We start from the raw sequence: 20562 nt of genomic DNA, 5'->3' as shown, positions 1-20562 counted from the left end.
ATGAGCCAACCCAAGTTTGAGCTCATAACCAGCCCGAACCAGCTTGTTTATTGAAAAAGTATACTATTTCTAGATGGAAGAAATAAGATTTAAAAAAAAAGACGTGTAAAATATATCCACAGCTCCAGGTGCTGTTAATATTAAATAGTTTGTAGACCCAAGGGGTTTGACGTAGTGGGATGGGGCCTAGACATTTTGATGGGCAGTCTAGATTCAAATCTCATGGGTGTCACTCCCCTGCCGAAGCTTGGCAACTCCCTAGGGTCAAGGGGGTAAGCCCTCCGATATTAACAGAGACCAAGTACAGCAGGCTGAGCCAATGTGGTTAGGTCTCTGTGCCTGGGGAGGTTTCTCCAAGTAAAAAATAATAATAATTATTAAATAGTTTGTTGATATCATATTTTAGAGCAAGGAAATAGATGATCACATAGTTCTGCACACCTGGCTAGGTGGGTTGGCTTAAGGTGTTCAAATCGATTGACATTGGGAGTTCAATACCCCCAAGATGCATGCCCTCTGTCGCAAGGTTGAAGTTAACATAGAGAATATCTCCATTGGGCAGGGAGGGTATTCATGGAGTTTCATACATCGAATCAGGGTCATGGTCAACGTGACACCTTAGAGCCTGTAATGGAATATCTGACCATAACGATGGTTTCTTCTAGTCATGGAAAAAAAAAACTGAATAAAAAATAAGCAAGTTTTAGATTTAAATTGATTTCAGCTTCACAAGAATAGATGGTCCATTTAGGAGTGCTGTTTATCTTGAGGGCTTTAGGTAGCGGGCGGCAACGCCTTTCGCGCCGCCCTTTCGTGAAATGCACTACCGCAGAAATAGAATCAGACCCCCCCCCCCCCTCCATGGTAACCGTTTCCGCGGAAAAGGGGGGTCCAGCGTGCATTTTTTCATGCCCTTCGAGGGGATTCCACGCTCTGTTTGTTTTGAAATTTTGGGCACCACAGAAACACACGATGCGTTTCCGCAGAAAATGCCCATTTTCCCCCTTAATGTTGTGGGGCGCTCTTTTCAGAATAAATATAACTATCAACAAGATGTCCATAAAAAAAAAGAAAAAGGTAAATTAGAGATTTAAATAAATTAAAGAGAGTTTTCTTTTCTGAAAGACTCCCGAGTCAAGTCTTCTCATCAAGCTGCTTTTTTTTTTTTGCTAAATCTCCATTTTGCAACCTGTGTTTTGCAACAAAACATAGGAGTCATAGATGGTTGCAGGTAGGAAAGAAAGAAACCTAACCCCATCTTGTCTCATGAACCATCCAAGGAAAAAGCAGAGCCAACTCTTACTGAAAAGGAGATTGGTCAAAAATTTCCACTCATTATTTTTGTGGGTTTTTCTATTACAAAGAACCTCAAAAGGCAATTGGGTCATGAATCTTTTCAGTGCTGTGTGATTGCCAGTTGTGAAAGTGAGAAAGATTAAAAGTCCAATACTTTTGATCTTTTAGTAAAACAGCACAGAATAAAGCAATTCAAAGCATCTACACAATATCAAACTCAAATATCTCAAAAGGAAGCAACCATATTTTATGAGATGGAACCCCAGCCACACTAAATACTCTTTTATAATATTCCTTTTACAAGTGTTATATTTTCATACATGGAGAACAATTACAGATCAAAGTGATCACCTATGATGCATAGGTAATCTGCCTGATAATGGAATTAATTATTACAAATATACAATGATGAAAGAATAAAAATTGGTCAAATGGTTCTACAACTGGTTTATGGCACCAGGATTGTATAACTTAAATGTCACAATACGTTGAGCATTTCACAAGAACAAATCACCTAAGAATGCACTTCTTAAATTCAATGGTTAACAGGTTTGAAAGTCTTACTAACTTCGAGTTCAAGAAAAAGTTTCAACACCCTATGCAATTTAGGGTTGCCTACCTTATCAAGTTTTTGCTCATCAACATTCAACAGTAAAACATCAAATTTATAGGATAGGGAAGCGAAAAATAGTAACCCATAAAGAAGAGACAACAATATTGCCAAACCTATAACACCCCACCTCATCCCCCCCACCAACAGCCTACTGAAGAAGATTTCTTTCATGAACTTACCTAGTACCGAGTAGCTCTTCCAGAGAAAATTTTGGAATATGTGGAGCTAAGGACAGCTAAACAAAGGACATTTCTGAGAAATGAAATCTGTTCTCAAAAACATGACCAAGGAGGAAAGGACGCCTAAAGCAGTTATTGGTAAAGCTACTAGAAGAGAAAGTCTATTTAAAGCACATTGTAGGCACATGGCGCACCTCAGCATCCACATATTTGATAACCAAATCTATCAGAACCGTTTTCTGTAGCACTTAAGCGCATATCATAAAGTTCACTTAGAAAATATTATAACTTTTTCTTAGCAGCATGAAAATTCATTTATCAAAATTTCAAATACTAACTATGTTCACAAAGTTGACCATCAATTTCAATGCATCTGTATAAAAGACTGTGGGCCTGTGGCTCCTTGGAAGATAACAGAGATCATGGTCTTCTTGTAAGTCACAAGCTACCTTGAAGGTCAACACCATCAACTCCATCAAGGTTGTTTGTTGGCTACTTGTTTTGTTTAAGATTGTTTAATATTTCTCTCCACAATTTTCGCAATGTCTGGGGAATATATTTTTGGAGGAGGCTCAGAACAAGCCGTCAGTACCGCTTCATTCTGCCAAACAGCAACCACATGGGAAAAGTGTTAGATGAAGTGCAAAGAGAAACAACATTTGCCATGATAAGTATGTCCAGTAGGTTTCATCCTATGTAGCCGGGACACGGCACTTAGGGTACTGTACCCTTGTCGACACGGGTACTAGTACCTGGACACGGCATTTGTCGTGTCCTATATTATATTATATTATATTATATTATATATTTTCAATTTATAATATATATATTCAGTATATATTTTAGATATATAAGATATATTTTAGATATATAATATATATATTTAGCCGTGTCCCCGTATCCACATTTTCTGGAATTGCCGTGTCGTACCCTCCATACCCGTACCCGTACCCAGGTGACATAGGTTTCATCATTCACTGAGAAATCTATTTATCAAAATATAAATACTAATTCTGTTCTCACCTCCTTGCTCTTATTCAATTTGTCATTCTATATTCTCATTCTCGTGGTTGAGGCATTAATAGCAGTTCCCCTTCTAATCAGAGTACATATGACATTGCAGTAAAACTGCATCACATCATGCACCATGACATTTTTCACAAGGGTGGTGAAGAAACAACCAGTGGATGTAATATATCATACAATATGAGAACGCACCATAGATTATCCTATGGTACACTTGGCAGAATATGAATTGCTCATTAAAACCATCAAGAGCAAATGCTTCCATGTGACATCTTTGACTTTCCCGATATTTTTGCTGAACTTCAAGGTCATATATGGCATTCTAACTCATTTCATCAAACAACAAAAAAAGCTTCAGAGGCGCTCTCTTTAAAGGGGTTTGAACATCCTCACATTTAGAGTTTTTACATTTTTGCATAAAATGGATTCTAGAGATCCATAATGACGAGACAATCTATAGAAAACACTTCTTCTCAAAGGTTTGTGCTTACAAAGGTAGTTCTATGAGTTTGTGAAAAAGATAAGCAAGCATCAACAGTGTGTGCGTGTGTGTGTGTGTGTGCATTTTTTTAAGTACTCATATGAGATCTATTAATGACAGGAAACGGAAGAGCTGATCGAATATGGCAGTTTGGCAGGGAAGAAGATCTTTACAAGTAAAAGCGACTTTTGTATATGCTTCACCAAGTGGCAGAATCCACAAAATTAAACATCTTTCAGGTGTGCCTAACTTAGAAGGCCATGTCTCTGTATTCTAGATAAGATGGAGAAAAAAAAAGCACACAAGGAAAATGAATGCCGGCCGTTAGAAGGTGAAGAAGATGAAAACCAGTCACTGACATTCCAAGTTGAGGAAGATACAAGTTGTCCACCATCCCTACAAGTTGGAGTGTTTTGTAAATCTGAAGTTGGAGAAAAATTCTCAACCATATGAAGCAACGAAGACAAACAATGATAAAAGTTAGAGACTTGGGAAAAAATTGGAAGTACAACAGCTTTAGGTTCTTAATATTGAAAATTAGATACTTATTAGCCTTTTAGTTTTTAATTATGTCTAATGGATACTTACAGACTTTTATGTTATCACTTTCTGCTGTGTCATAAGTTATGATTATTAACATCATGATTCAATTTTACTACTTATGACTTAGCTAGTTATCTGTCAGCTAATATTACTCTACAGGCATCAAATAATTCATACAGTTTATCTCTACTATTGATATCATGTGTTTTTTTAACTACAGATCCATAATGTTTCTCTACTTCATATCTTTTTATTTTGATATTCTAGCTTCACTTGGTCATGTCCATTTATTCTTTGTAGTCAACAAGTCTAATTTATGTTTTTTTTTAAGAAGATGTGCTATCATATCTTACAATAAAATGTGATTTATTTGTATCTTAGACATTCGTGACAAATGATATGATATGTTGCCCATCCAGATTATCCCATGTCAAGATCTTTCAATTGTTAGCCACCACTATTTCATTTGTGGTCTCCCACACAATATCAAAACATGTATTTACTGTGAATCAAGGCTCGCTTGAGGAGATCCTATTAAAACTGGTGAATGGGGGCTGATGGATTCACAATCATGATATCAAGCATACATAACAAAGGAAAGGTTCCCTGAGGTCACTCAGAGAACTCGAGTGAAGCACCGATCTTGTTGCATAATTGATTGTTTTGAAGCAATTACTCTTACATTCCCAATATTGAAAGCAAAGAAGAAATTAGAATCTTAAGACCAAACCATGCTTCTTGTTAGAACATATTGATAAATACAAACTCAGATCTTGTAGACAACAACCCATATAAAAATCTTACGTCAGTCCCTGAAACTATTCCTCAGAAATGCATATTTTTTGTGCAAAATGAAATTGTTCAAGATGAACGAGCACCAAAAAAAAGTTGCTTCTTACTCAAAGAAGAAGAGCCTGTGGTGTCTATTTAAGGGAAAAACACATGGCACCCAGGATACAAACATCACTAGGGCATCGTAGATCAGCCACAATCATAAGAATAGTGGTGACAAATGCACACTGGGATGAGTGATAATGGTATTGACTCTAGAAGTACATATGGCATGGCAAGATGTTTTCAGAGCACCACTAATGACTTGTAGAAAAGTGACATCCTCACAAAGAATTTCAGCCAACAAATACATGACGATCAGTGAGACAACAACCAGACAAAAGGAAGACATGGCAGAAGCATGTAAATAACAATAGAAGCACTTCAGAAGACTGCAACACACATACACAAGCACACATACAGTACACTGTTTTTCTTCTGCCTAATCAGTCTGGGATGAACAAATTTCATTTAGTAGTAAGTGTTAAGATTATATATATATATATATATATATATATATATATATATATATATATATATATATATATATATATATATATATATATATATATTTGGGACTAAGTCAAAACGGCTAGAATTCTAGCCATTGGGACCAAGTCAAACTTGTTTAACTTGCTCCCAACGGCTACAAGGTAGAGCCCTTGGTTCTTGGGAGGACTTTCTCTCCTCTCTTCCTCTATTCTCCCTCTCTTTCTTTTTTATGGGTGTGTGCCTTGTAAAGAGTGAGAGTGATAGGTAGTATTAGGATTTTGTATGTTTTGAGTGTATTGTAGTGAGGTTTGAATGTAATTTTCTTTTGTATTTTTAATGTTCATTCACATTTCATCTGTCACTTTAGTTCTTATGTTTGTTTCCAAATGTATAATGTTTTGATTCTTGGAGTTCATTATGAAATGTATTGGAATCCGTAGCATTTCGTGACATGGTATCAGAGCAAGGCATCAGGGTCTTGGAAAAGATTTGCATTAATGAATGAAATGGATTCGAGAATTTCGCATTCCGGTATGTAATTTTTGGCTTTTCTATTTTCATATGTATGGTAAGTGTTTTTAAAAGGGTTATGTTAAAAATAAAAGTTTTTTTGAAATATATAAAAAATGATGTGTTTAGATATATGAAATATATGTCTTAGCTTATGGATGTGGAGTGAAAAATTATATTTTGCAAAAATATGTGGTTTCTTAAGATCCTATGTGTTTCGTGTTTTGCAAAATACTAAATTTCATGGTTGAATGTCTCCTAACGCATGTTTATACATGGACTATCTTTGGGATTTTTGGTGATGTGATCAAGCATGAATTTTAAACATATATTGTGATCAATTTTAACATAGATGTATTTCAATGCTCTCATAAGGTCTTTCTATTATCATGTGAATGTGTTATTTCATGTATGTTTGAGTGATATTGCTCTGTTATTATATAAATTAAAGACATGTGTTGGATTAAGGCATTTTTAGGTATATGCCTCAAGTAGTCTTTATTGAATGGCATAATCATGACTTGTCATCATATACTCAAATGCATAGTTTTTAATATTAAATGTGTTTCTTTATCATTTATTATATTTTTCTCTTAGTGGATTCTTGTGTTTATGCTTCTTCTTGGGCATTGTTAAAACTTATTTTTTCTTGTATGCTTGTAAACCCCTAAAATTCTAAATTCATAACTAAAATCAAGTTTAATGTTGATTGAAAAGAAAAAACACAAAAATACCGAAATGTTAATTGAAAAAAAAATGCCTAGGTTCCTCTAGTTGTATACAAAAGTAAATGTAGAACTCAAACATATCAATACGGATGACCTGTTTTGGCTAGACCAAATGTATAGGCCATTGGAACTGTCTTCATAAAAGTGATATCCATAACAAGCTTAGCAGAAAATGAAAAAACTTCGAAGAATCAGAAGAGATTGACTCCATATAACATACCAAAACCTTGAGCTAGTAGTTGCAGCTGAAAGAGATGTTCCATTTATTTGTTATGTACTTCAAACATAATACCATGTTCGACTTTTATTGAACTCATTATTCACTTTATGAAATATGAACAAAGAATTCTCCCACTATTTCGAAAGGTAAAAAGTAAGAATTTGCTACATGAAGAATCGCAAGTCCTCATGAACGAAAACCCAGCCTAGAGTAGAGTTTGTCAAATCAATCACAACGCAACCAAGATAAACAGTTAGGAATTTCTGGATTGCCTTACTCTCCAGCAGGGTAGTCATCTAAAAAGTACCAACCTAATGTCCCTCGATCACAATGACTATTAACCAAGTTATCAACTATAACTTAATGACATGGAAATTTAACTGAACGCATTTACCTTCCCCGTTTCTTTAAGTCAATGCGGCAACCGAATGCGAAAAAAACCTAAATTCCTTTTACTGAGTTCTCAATGACCATCTTTCCATAAAACCCATAAAGATCACCCACGTACACCAAACAAGTACCAAATCAAATTGCAACAAGAAGGCAAGCAATATCCCAAAGGCATGTACTCAATCTATAAAACATAATCCGATAACAGCATTCCCAATTTCACAACCACAAACAGAGCAATATTGGAACCTCAACAGGTGTCAACATGATCTAGAGCCTTCATTTAACAATGAAAAGATACCAAAACCCATTCTAAATCACAACACTTGGTCACAACTCCACATTCAATGCAAAACCCAGTTGTTTATTCACGGCAAAAGGATCACAAAACCACATGGGGTGGTCAGTTAATCACTATATGATACAACTGGGGCATGACCATGTACTAAACCATCTGGGTTGCAGAGAGAGAGAGAGAAAGAGAGAGAGCATAAGACCTGCCACACTCGATGCAGCCTCTTCTTGGCGTTGGCTTTGCGGGTGTGGGTGAGTTTGATCCTCTTCCAAACGAGCCCTCCCGAGTCGTGCTTCTTCACGATCTCCATCACCCGCGTCACTACAAAGAAACCAAACCCACCCATCTCTCTCTCGCTCGCTCTCCCCCCCTCTCTCTCTCTCCTGTGATGCAGAAGCTCTTACGCTGCTGGATAGTCTCTAGAACAATACTATCACGGATTCACGGGGGCGTGAGCAAAGTTCTCCCGCGAAAGCGATCCAGCAGGGTTATGATCTATGCATGATTGCCCGGTCGCTGTCCATCAGAGAGATGGACGATAGCACGCCAACGATCGACCGATGCTCGAGTGCACGCATGGATCTGTGATTGGGAATATCGCGGGTCAAGTAAAGATCCGAATTACAAACACTCAATCTGGACCATAGTGACAAAAGTTAAAAACGGTAAAATATCGGCAGCAAAAAACTCGCGAGAAATTGATTTTTTTTAAATCTCACATTTTTCGGCAAAATCTTGACAATAAAAAATAAATAAAAATATTAATCAAATGATTTTTATAAGAAAATATTTAAAAATAAAAACCACATGGTGTTTTCACAGTAAATAGCCGATAAAAACATAACATGATATTTATGTTTTTACAAAAAAATCGCGAGAAAGTACCGTTTTTAATTTTTGGGTAATTTTTCGCAAGATTTTTGCAAGATTTTTCATAAATCTCACAAGATTTGTCGCTATGATTTGGACCTGGGACTGGCATTGGACCCGTCCCACCCTTGGGCTCTTAGTATCTAGACTTCTTTTTTAGAAAAAAAATAAAAATTTTATTTTTTAAAAATTTGTGGAGATTATTAACAAATATCAGGCAATAAAAAACAAAGATATCAACAGAAATAAAAGAGAATATCTAAACGTGAAAATTAAAAAAAAATAACATTATTTCAAAAATAGGCAATATTTGTAATATAGAGATAAACCAAGTTCGATAAATCTTCAACCTGAGGCTACTTATATGAAACCTGTCACAACACTACAAGAAAATAGGTGCTTAGCGATGGCATTTAGCGACGAAATTATTATGTCGCTAGTTAGCGACGGATTAACGACAGAAACACATCTGTTGTTTGTTATTCCGTCGCAATTAGCGACGGATTTATTCTGTCGCCAGTTAGCGCCGAAAAATTGGCGACGTAAGCTGTCTGTCGCTAACCCACTTAGCGACGGAATGAGGTCGTCGCTAATTCATTGCTTTGTTGTGGTGCAAAGACACGAGGATGTGTGAAGAGATACGCCACGCAAGCTTAATTTTTTGTTTTGGAAAATACAATAAAAGGATGCATAATTTTTTTTATTTGTGAATCAATAAAAAAACTATTTTTGATATATGAATATATTAATAGGGCTGTCAACTGGTGTCAACTGGTCCAATTTGTATCGGATACCCGACCCGAAGTCTAGGGTATAAGTAGAGTTGGACAACGGATGGGTTGGACTGGCCTGGCCCATTTAGTGGATGGGCTTGACTGGGTCATTGATGGGCCGGGCCTAGTCAAACCCAACCTGTTGACCAATCAGGTCGGGCCTAGGCTTGGGTCTAATACAAAAATCATGGCCCGCCCGTTTGGCCCATGGGTCTACAGGGTTGCAAGTCATCATATGTTCACAAGGTTTATCATTTGTTTCCTTGAATTCATAGGCTCTTTTAATGAAAATTCATAGTCAAATCCGGTTTCATAAATATATATATATATATATATATATATATATATATATATATATATATATATATATATATATATATATATATATATATATATATATATATATATATATATGTGTGTGTGTGTGTGTGTGTGAGTATAATTGGGTCAGGTATACCCGACCCGACCGAACCTCCAGAACAAATTATACCCGACCTGGCCCGATTTTAGTGGACCCATGGATTCAGGTTGGGTTCAAAATAAAGACCTGTAATGAAAATGGGTGGGGTATTGGTTATTGAAAATGAAGACCAAAAACCATGTGAATCTACCCAAATTTACCCAAATGGTTCTCTATATTGTAAAGTAGAACTGAGCTGAAACCAACCGGATTATGTACTCTCAACCGTTTTATTCTTGAACTGACCAGAACCCTAACCCACTTCTTACCTAAACGGACCCAAATCCGAACCGATTCTTTACCCAAACACAATTTATATGTAAACCTACACAAACCAAATTCAAAAATATGATATTATTGATGTCCTTTTATTTTAAGTTGAAAATATTGGGATTTTGGCATTATTTAGAATAGTTAATAAACTTCTCATTTGTGACTTGTAAGCATATAATCTTCTTACTGAATACTTGGTTCCCGTAACTTACATATTTTTTCATTGGCGGATAATTAGGTCTGGAATATCAATCATATCAAGACCCGAGCTGAAACCCAGACCGTTCATACCTGAACCTTTTAACCCATATGGGTCTCTACTTTCTTCAGTCATATCCAGACCCAGACCCAACCCGAATCAAAACCGGTCTATTAAAAGGCTCGACCAGATTATGCCCGACCCGATACATAGCCAAACCCATTTACCCATATGGGTCCATAATTTCTGCACCTGAGCCTGAATTAGAATGGGTTGGTTTTGGGTCCTATTTTTTAACCTGATTCGAAATAAGGACTAATAAGGCAGGACCAGAACCCAAACTGGTTACACCCATGTATATATATATATATATATATATATATATATATATATATATATATATATATATATATATAGTGACGTGTTTTTTTCAGAATTTTTGTTAAATCTAAACTCATAAATATGATCTCTATGCTTTATTTAATAGAAAAGATGTATTAGATTAATCGTTTTGATATTTAGATGTGTTTTAACTCATTGTAAAAAATAAATGCATACATTGCACCAAAAACTTGATTAACTAAAAAACAAATTTTTTTGTTAAATTGATTTCATCCATGGCTTTTAGTAAACAAGCAATGATAAATACATCATGTTTTATGCTTTTTAAAAAGGCTTGAGACACACACGCGCGCACACACACACACACACACACACACACACACACATATATATATATATATATATATATATATATATATATATATATATATATATAATATATAAGGTAAATATTGGCTATTAAAGAAGGTAAAGAACTAATGAGTAAAAATCACTTTTTTCTTCAAAGAATTTCGTTATTTTTATTTTTAAATAATTTAATTTATATTTTCTTATAAAAATTATTTTTTATATTTAATTGTTTTATTGTTTTTCTAAAAAACATGAGATTTTCAAAAAAAAAATCTCAGAAGTTTTTGGCTGCTGATATTTTGCCGTTTTTAATTTTTGTCACTATGCCTTCTTCACAAGAAGGTGAATAGATTTTACCTATTTTCAATGGATCCATAACCAGACCAGGAAATCTACTACGAGATCCTAATCAGATCTGGATATGAAATTGGATTTACTAAAAACATATATGAGATAAAGCTTCTTATATCTGTGAATCTGAAACATATTTTCCTTTGGGATACATGTTTCTTACGTTTGATTTTATTTATTTGTTACGTTTTTAAGACTTTTCTTCTTGCCCACAAGGCTTCGCCGGTAGAGGCGACTTGTGAATAAGGGTGTCAACGGGTTCGGTTTACCCGGACCCGACCTGAACCAAACCCTATAGGGTCCTGGTATGGTGATAAATATTAAGACCAGATTAAGACCTGAGTCCGGACCCGATATCATACTTGAAAATCGGGTCCAAGTCTGGTTTCACCTTGGTTCGAACCAAACCCGACATGTTGACACCGCTACTTGTAAATGTCACTAAGTTGACCGAAGATAGGAGTTTGAAACCCATGGGTGGCATCTAGGGGTGGCAATCGGGTCGGGTTGGCGGGTCAGCATACCTCAACCCGAACTCGACCCGTTTATTAAACGGGTCGGCTGTGGCAAACACTAACCCGACCCATTTAATAAACGGGTAACCCGACATGACCCGCCAACCCGTTTAATAAATGGGTTGGGTTGGGTCGGGAAAACGGGTTGGCGGGTAGCGGGCGGGTTGGCGGGTTGGTGGGCAGGTTGGCGGACGGGTTGACTGGACGGGTTGGCGGGTTGACCCGCCTGCCTAACCCGTTTATTAAACGGGTCAGCCGGGTTGGCATACCCCCAACCCGTTTAATAAACGGGTTAGGTGGGTCGACCCGTTTATTAAACGGGTTGGCTTAAGCCCAACCCGAACCCGCCTAAGAGGCGGGTTGGCGGGTGGGGTTGGCGGGTCGTGTTAGGTTTTGCCACCCCTAGTGGCATCCCTTGCCTCAAGGATTTTAGCAATTGCGAGGTTTTTCCTTTGGATTATCTTAAAAAAAAAAGGACTTTTCTTCTTAAACAATTCCTATTGGTTCTAAATACTTTTCTTGATTTGTTTATTTGTTATTTCCCCTACGTTTCACACTGTCACAGTGGTGTGTCCTTGGTACCATGAGCGGACACACTTGGATACGTTGACATGGATACTGACACGTGTGGATAATATTTTAATATTATTTCAATGTTTTAAAGTATTATTTCAATAAAATACATTTTTAACTGGAGCTTTGGCCCATTACCTAGGGCCCGTTTTTTCTCTTGGACGTTGTTAGTAGGGGTGTCAATGAGTCAGGCTTGACCCGGACCCGATCCGTACTAAACCCTATAGGGTCAGGGTTTGGTGATAAATAAAAAGTGTCGATTAGAATCCAGGTCAGACCCGAAGGGTCCAATTAATACATAGAGCTGGGTATGGTTTATGAAATTTTCTACCAGACCCGGGCCTGACCTGAGTTCTGATTAAGATCCATAAATTTTTAATGTAAAAATGATAAAAAAATATTATTTTGCTGGGTATAGTCCAGGTTTGGTTCATGTAGACCTTATAAGATCCAGATATGTTTTTTCTTATGGTGGGTTTGATTAGACCTGGCCAAACCAATATATTTCTTGGAGACTACCTCTCATCGCCTGTACTGTCTTCTATATATTAATAAAATTTATTATCCTACAACAACAACAACAACTACGCCTTCATCCCAAAACAATTGGGGTCAGCGATATGAACCAAAAAAGAAATTCATTTTGGGTCTTCCACATGAATCCTTTTCCTCCAATCATTTCTATCCAACGCCATGTCCTCGGTGAGGTTCAAAGCATTCATATCCTTTTCTATGATCTCCATCCAAGTCTTCCTAGGCCTACCCCGACCTCTTTTAACTAATATATTTTCCCATTTCTCCAACCTTCTAACTGGAGCATCATTAGGCCTTCGCCGAATATGTCCAAACCACCGTAAACGATTCTCTCGCATCTTATTTTCAATGGGTGCAACACCTACCTTCTTACGTATCTCTTCGTTCTGAATCTTATCTTTTATTGTATTTCCACACATCCATCTAAGCATCCGCATCTCAGCTACACTCATTTTTTGAATATGATGTCTCTTGGCAGCCCAACATTCCGTACCATATAGTAAAGCGGGTCTAATAATCGTCCTATAAAACTTTCCCTTCAACCGCAATGGCATTCTACGATCGCACAGCACTCCAGTAGCACTTTTCCATTTCATCCACCCAACCTTTATCCTATGATTTACATCTCCATCAATTTCTCCATACTTTTGAATGATGGATCCCAAATATTTGAAATAATCATTCACCGGTATATCTTGCTCACCAAGCTTCACTACACTCCCATCACTACTTCGTTGCTTACTAAACCGACATTCCATATATTCAGTCTTACTCTTACTCAACTTAAAACCTCTAGCTTCCAATGTCTGTCTCCATAATTCTAACTTAGCATTAACCCCAGCTCTAGACTCATCAATCAAAACAATATCATCAGCAAACAACATACACCACGGTACATTTTCTTGAATTGATCCTAAAATTAAAATATTAAAATATTAAAGTTTATTATCCTAAAATTAAATTATTAAAATATTAAAATATTAAAATATTAAAATATAAAAAAATTTATTGATTACAAAATTAAAATATTCTGTGTCCTTGTGTCGTGCCTTTGTGACATAGGTTTCACATGCACTTACAAACCTCATTTCCTGTTTTCATTTTTTTTAAACCTTTTTTATTTTGTTTTCCTGCATCCAGGCGACCTTGGAAGGACCTAGCTCTCTAAAAAATATCACGAGAAATTGCCTGAAAGTTTGAAACGGCAATTTCTCCGGAGATTTTCAATCCGTGACAAATATTGCGATAATTACTATTTTAGCAGATATTTATCGTGAGTTTTCCATTTTTAAGTATGTTTTATTTATATTTTCCTATAAAATTTATTTTTTATAAATTTTAAATATTTTTTTGGCCCCTTTAAGCAAAAAAAATGAAAATTTTCAACCTAGTAAGTAATGCCCCCCTTTGAAAAGTTTTTTAAAATTTTAAATATTAGAAACCAAAAAAATTTTGCACCCCCTTTAGACAAAATTTTTATTTTTTTTTGAAAATTTTCAACCCAATAAGCAATTTTTTTAAATTTTTTAAAAAATTTTAAAAGTTTAAAAAATTTTAAACATTAGAAACCAAATTTTTTCCCTCCTCCCGCCCTCGATTTTAGGTCATGAAATTTTGACACATTGCGAGACGTTGATTTTTAAAGTTCATAAAAAACATACATCTATGCTATAATCACACGATCCAAAACTAATTTATACCAAATAATGCTTATAAATTATTTATATTATATTTATTATGCTAAAAGAAATAACTACCACGCCTGCTATGGAGTTTGGACAGAACCCCTCTAACTTTAAGCAACATTGGGTGATGCTAGAATATCACTGTTTATTTAAAGTTTCAGTATATTTATTTGCCATTTATTATTTATTATGATGGCCATATAAAAAAAACGATCCTTTTATTAGAAGAAGTACTTAGATAGAAACATACATACATACATTCTCATCTATCGTTAAGTCTCCTAAAAAAAATTGGAGAAATATCATAAAAAAACCTCGAAACGGTCCCTTTTTTTTTTCAAGAGCCAACAATATTAAAAAATATCTAAAAATTAATTAAGCAGAGTGTCTTTTTTTTTAAGTCATTTAACAAAATCAACCAATACAACATGTTCAATACCAAAAGAACGAAAAAAGAAAAGAAAAGAAAAAGGACCATAACATTTTGTTCGGCAGAGAAAGCTAGGGTTAGGCAGACCCCTATCCATACAATTTAGGGTTCGAACTTGCAACGTCCCAATACAAAGTGAGGTGCACTAACTGTTCCTGCCAGGTAAGGGGAGCCCCCGTTGGTAAAAGGACCACAACATTAGGATATGGATATACACTAACCCAAAAACATAAACCTAATTGGTAAACAAGATAGATATCCACAAACCATTCAAAAGCCCTGCCTTTTCTTCTAGAAGACTTCCACATTATATGCAATGCCGCTGCATGGTGGGCATGCAGCGATCTGCTCGCGTATTTCTCGAGATGGGTGCTCTGTGACAAATATGGCGAGATTTATAAAAGTTTCGTCGATATATCATGAGAAATTGCCTGAAAGTTTAAAACGGTAATTTCTCGCAAGATTTTCAAACCGTGACAAATATCGTAATATTTATATTTTTAAAAGATATTTATCGTGAAAACCTCCGAGTTTTTTATTTTAAAATGTGTTTTTATTATATTTTCTTATAAAAATTGAATTTTTTAGTTTTTATTTACTTTTTAGTGTAAAAAATTTGTCAAAAAAATGAGAGATTTATGAAAAATTTCAAAATCTACCAAGTTTTTTGCCGCCTAGATTTTGCCGTTTTTAACTTTTGTCACTATGGATTGGTGCGTTGTCCATCTCAACTTTTTGATATGGATGGTCAGCAGTAGGGGAGGGGAGCTGCATAAAAAAGGGCTCCTTTCTTGAAATATATGGAAAATCTGCAAGCGAATCAAAGCAGCACCAGCAACAAACCCTTAAAATTAGCACACTGCGCCTTTGGTGTCATTAGCTGTACCTCTCTGCCACCCTCCCCTCTTTAGAGAAGTGATCGGGTCATATTCAATATTACTCAAATCCGATGATATTGAACAGGAATCCTACACGTGTCTTCTATATGGTTCCCCAAGGAGCCGTTTCTGTCATATGTCAGTCAAGTGGGAACCACCACGTGCTGCGTCCATTCAATATCACCAATTTTTGTGATACTGAAATCACTGGATCCCTATCTCTCTCTAGATCTTAGGATTCTCGTGCTTTAATTTAGCATGCCATGCAACCGTTTTACGAAAACAACCCACAATCTCCGATCAAACTTTCTAGCCTCAGCCAAGAGTTTCCCAACTCTCTCTCTCTCTCTCTCTCTCTCTCTCTCTCTCTCTCTCTTCTGCAAGAAACTCAAAGTTGAGAGATTTCTCTGGTTTTCCTTTCCTTTCCTTTCCATTCCCTGCTATAGATGGGTAGCGGGGGATCGAAGCCGAGTGTGGCAGAACCGACGAGCTTGATGAGCAACCAGCCCCTCACCAAGAAGCTCAGGTTGAGGAGGAGGAAGAGGCGCAGCCACAGCACCATCTCCTCCCAAGAGCTTCTCATCAGCGAAGCCAGCAGCGTCCATGGCACCGAATCCCTCGCTGATCACCATGAGAAGAAGGATGACTGTCGATCCGAAGATACAGATTCAATAGTGAAGAACGATAAAGACGACGAGGAGGCATCGAAAATGGAGGTGGCTGTGGGTAAAAACGGTGGTGCAGTTGAGGATGGGAACACAAGGAAGGAATTGGATTTGCAGAAGGATGGCATGCTGCCTACCCATCATGAAGAGGAGGAGGAAGAGGAAGAAGAAGAAGAAGAAGAAGAAGAAGAGGAGGAAGAATATGGGCGCGGGATTGCAGATTATCCTTCTTCCCCTAGTTTTAGAGTGTACTGCCAGTGCTCCTACGATGACTCGGAAGAAAACGATGAAGATGGTGAGCTTAATCTTAATTTTTCTTTCTTTTGCCGAACTATACAGTATACTCTAGACCTTTCTACAAGGCCACCGTTCATCTGGTAAAGGGGACTTGTAAATGTAACCAATCAGAAAGGATGTCACGAGTTCGAAAATCATGGGGTCATCCCTTGCCACAAGGTTGAAGCTGGGTGAAATTTTCAGTGAACAGGAAAGACCTCGAGGGCTTTACCAATTGCACGCTTGCCAATATGTGGTCAGTAGTGATGGGGTTCTTTCTTGACCTAAGCAAAAAAAAAAAAAAAATTAAATGCTAAGTTATATTCTTAAGTTAATGATTTATGGTGATGGTTAGGGATAAAGCTGAGTTTTATCATAATTTTTTGCATCATTATTGTTATGAAAACCACAACAAATTACCGAGCAAACCACAAGATAAAGAGAGGAAGAAACATGAGAAGACACAAGATTTGCGTGGTTTGATATTCATGCCTATACATCCACGGTCTGAGGAGGAGCAAATATCCAGATATAAGAAAATACAGAGGCGATATACAGAACTCTCAAAACCCTAATCCTTAGTAAACCCTAAACTCTCATACCCAACTCTCAAAAAAACATGGCTATATATATGATGAAGGTCATAAAATCCTAACCAGTAACGGCTTGATCCCTCTGCTACCGCCACAAACCCTCATTTAAAACTCTCATTTTTACATTCAACAAAATATTTTTAGATCGAGTAATGGATCAGAGCGGTCCAAAATTCAAAATACCGGCAACAATTATCATGGTTGTCGAAACTACATATGCCCAATTCTCTTATCACCAATCGATTTGATCAATGTTTAGGGGTAAAGATGGGGTTAGGTTTTAAGATTAAGGTTAGGAGCACACATACACATACATGCATGCGCATTTAGTAACCGGTGCAATCATGTTCCAAAGTGAAAACATGTCCCCTTATTAACATTATTGTCATTAATTACTTGTTTTGAGTACGAGTTGGACAGAAAGACACTTTTAAATTAAATTATTTTTTCTGAGTTTTGTTATCAAAGCTATGATTACAGTGTGTGTTATGTGTGTCCTATTGATACGAGAGTCACTGGAACAAATGGGAGAAAATAACCTGCTAGACAGAACACTGATTTTACTATGAACTCTCTCTCTCTCTCTCTCTCATATGACCTGATATAGTTTTTTTTTTAATTGTGATTGAAGGGAAGGACAGGCTTATTGATAGCAAATCATCTGTAACCAAGGGAAGCATTGATTCAGCAACATCCACTGCTACGGTATAAAGCTTCATGAAATTGCTGTTTTCTTTTACTTTTTTTCAGAATAACCAAAATATGGATGATCCAGGGAACTTCTACTTGAGTTGGACCATACTCCCATGATCTGTTTTAGTGACCAAAACTTTCATACACATGATGGTCATGAGGAGATCAAACTTAGCCAAGGATTTACTTAGACTTAGGAGCTGGGCCTGGTCTGTTCTCTAGGTGGGCTTGGCTTAGTCTAGGTCAAAATTGAAGTTACATTAATATAACCCCAAGTCCCTTGATATATTGAGGGCCTGTTTGGGATCGGTGTTTATGGAGTTTATGCATTTGACTATTCGAGGAAGTGGCATCTGCTTTTTCAGCTAGGAGGTGGTAGCTGCCAAATCCATCCTTATTGTAAATACAAAGGAGAAAGGGCCTCACTTCCCATCCTAAATGCATAAACACCAAATGCATAAACCAATTCACCTAGTGAATCCATATTAACAGAGGCAGGATCAGGTGCTATCACATGGCACACTTTGAAGTGTGCTGTTGTGCCTGATGCCCTCCATCCTTGGTTGACAGTCTGTCAGTTGTGGTGCCCAAAAGCAGATGGAGGGCAGCCAGGTGCTGAGGCACACTCAAAGTGTGCAATGTGATGGCACCTGATTCTGGCTCATACTAAAAACATTGGTCATGACCACCATCTAGAGGTGGACATCCGGTCGGCGGTCGGCCGGGACTCGCTCCACCTGACACCCATTAAGGCCTGACCCACCTGACCCAAATCCTGACCTGTCAAAAGCCCGACCCACTCTTGTCAGGTTTGAACTTGGCTCAAGACTTTTGAGTATGGATCTGGGCCATGTCGAGTCAGGCCCTTTAAGCCCGATAAGTAAATATATAAGCCAGGTCAGGCTTGATAAGATTTCATGATAAAAACATGATATTTTCCATTTAAACAGTAATAATATCTTGATATTTCAAAATATCGTGATATTAAAACATTTTAAATGTCCTTTTTTTTCGCAATGTTTTCACCAGGTATTGCACATCATTCTAGTAAGAGCTGAGCTGGGATAGACCTAAGCCTAAACTGGGTTCATTGCATCGTACAGAAAAACTCAAAGTCATACTTATTCTAGTCTGACCTTTTTCCACCGTTGATTTCGTCAATTGTCAATGCGCAGGGCCCGGCCAAAAAATCGCAGCCGTCCATCATGGACAGGTTCAGGAGACTTAGGATATTGACGAGAGGAACCATTGCCGTCTCGCACCTCTTGAACGTGCGCGGGTGCTACCACAAACCTTCGTAGAATAGCATGACAGCTTTTACCTCCTTCCGGTCAAGCCCTCCATCCAGATACTGCCACGTCAGATGAGATTACAAGAAACCAGTCAAACTGGTAAATGACGGAAAAGCCCCTGGACTTTGCAAAATGGCAGACGCATGCCCTTTGACTCTTCCTGAATGCCTAGAAACACCCTTCAGGTCATTTCTTATTTGTAAGGAAATTCAGGTAGGGTTTTGCAATTTTCACCACTAAAAACAAAAAAAGAAAAAAGAAAAAAAAGAAAAATTGTTCTATCTTTTCTTTTTTTTTTTGCTTTTTTTGTTTAGCTAGTGGGATGTATAATTGTTGTATCTAAACTTGTATCAAAGTGGATTAATACTTTGTAGCTATCTTCTTTTCATTTTTTTTTCTTTTTTTAGTATTTTTCATCAAAACCCTTAATGCATGTGTTGGATTCGTACGTAGGGGTGTCAACTGATCGGGTTTGGTTCAGATACAGGTAGAACTCTACTATAAGAGAAACTGTACCTGGATCTGATAAGAACTACATGAACCATACCCGGTAAAATAATTGTTTTTATCATTTTTGCAATAAAAATTTGAGGGTCTTAATCGAAACTCAGGTCGGGTCCGGGTCTAGTATAAAAGTTCACAAACTATACCCGAGTCTATGTATTAATCAGACCTACGAGTCCAGACCCGGGTCTTCTTATTAATTTGTCATCATACTCAGACCCTATAGGGTTTGATCTGGGTCGGGTCTGGGTAAACCGGATCGTATGCATAAACTAAAAGCGACATGAACCAGAATAGATGGATCATTGTTTGCCATAGGAATGAAAATCAAAACGACCAGTTTTTGAAGTGTTTCTTTTTTCATGGCCAGAGAAAAACCACCTCGTTCACCAAGTTCATTGGCATAAAACCTCAAGTCCCCCTTTTTTCGACGATGTTAATGACAACAATGAGATTTGAACTGCAGACCCCTCCCGAAGTCCCCCCTTGCACACCACAAAGTACACCAAACTTTGGCCTAAGGACACACATGGATTCGAACTGACGTTCCATCAACAGTTTTGGAGGTGTTTCTTGCTTTATCAGGTTGGGTCTCTTTTCAAACACACTATTTATAGAAATTTTATAAAGATTTCGGACCATTGATTTTTCTAACTTTATAAAAACTCAGGTGTCAGAATCGAATGCTTCAAGAGCTGATC

General features: G+C 37.0%; 1 protein-coding gene across 1 annotated transcript; it reads right to left on the bottom strand.

Annotated features, from left to right (window-relative positions):
* Window positions 1-2377: 2377 nt before the first annotated feature.
* LOC149851479 (uncharacterized) lies at window positions 2378-7982 on the bottom strand. Its single transcript, XM_090015206.1, has 2 exons — window positions 7807-7982; window positions 2378-2689 (listed from the first exon to the last, which is right to left on the bottom strand). The coding sequence occupies exons 1-2, from the start codon at window positions 7948-7950 to the stop codon at window positions 2594-2596; spliced, it is 240 nt and encodes a 79-aa protein (XP_089871332.1). The 5' UTR covers window positions 7951-7982; the 3' UTR covers window positions 2378-2593.
* Between the last annotated feature and the right edge of the window lie 12580 nt (window positions 7983-20562).

The sequence above is a fragment of the Nuphar pumila genome, chromosome 1, assembly GCF_984573655.1.
Source record: "Nuphar pumila chromosome 1, dmNupPumi1.hap1.1, whole genome shotgun sequence".
Lineage (NCBI taxonomy): Eukaryota > Viridiplantae > Streptophyta > Magnoliopsida > Nymphaeales > Nymphaeaceae > Nuphar > Nuphar pumila.
The sequence above is the reverse complement of the archived record's forward strand: the minus strand, read 5'-3'. Positions and strand labels throughout refer to the sequence as shown.

Bases quoted from the DNA above. Each gene is read 5' to 3' on its own strand.
- LOC149851479 (XM_090015206.1), bottom strand. From the start codon at position 7,950: ATGGGTGGGTTTGGTTTCTTTGTAGTGACGCGGGTGATGGAGATCGTG. The intron at 2,690-7,806 runs GTCTTATGCTCT...GCTGTTTGGCAG, and splicing joins GGCTGCATCGAGTGTGGCAG to AATGAAGCGGTACTGACGGC.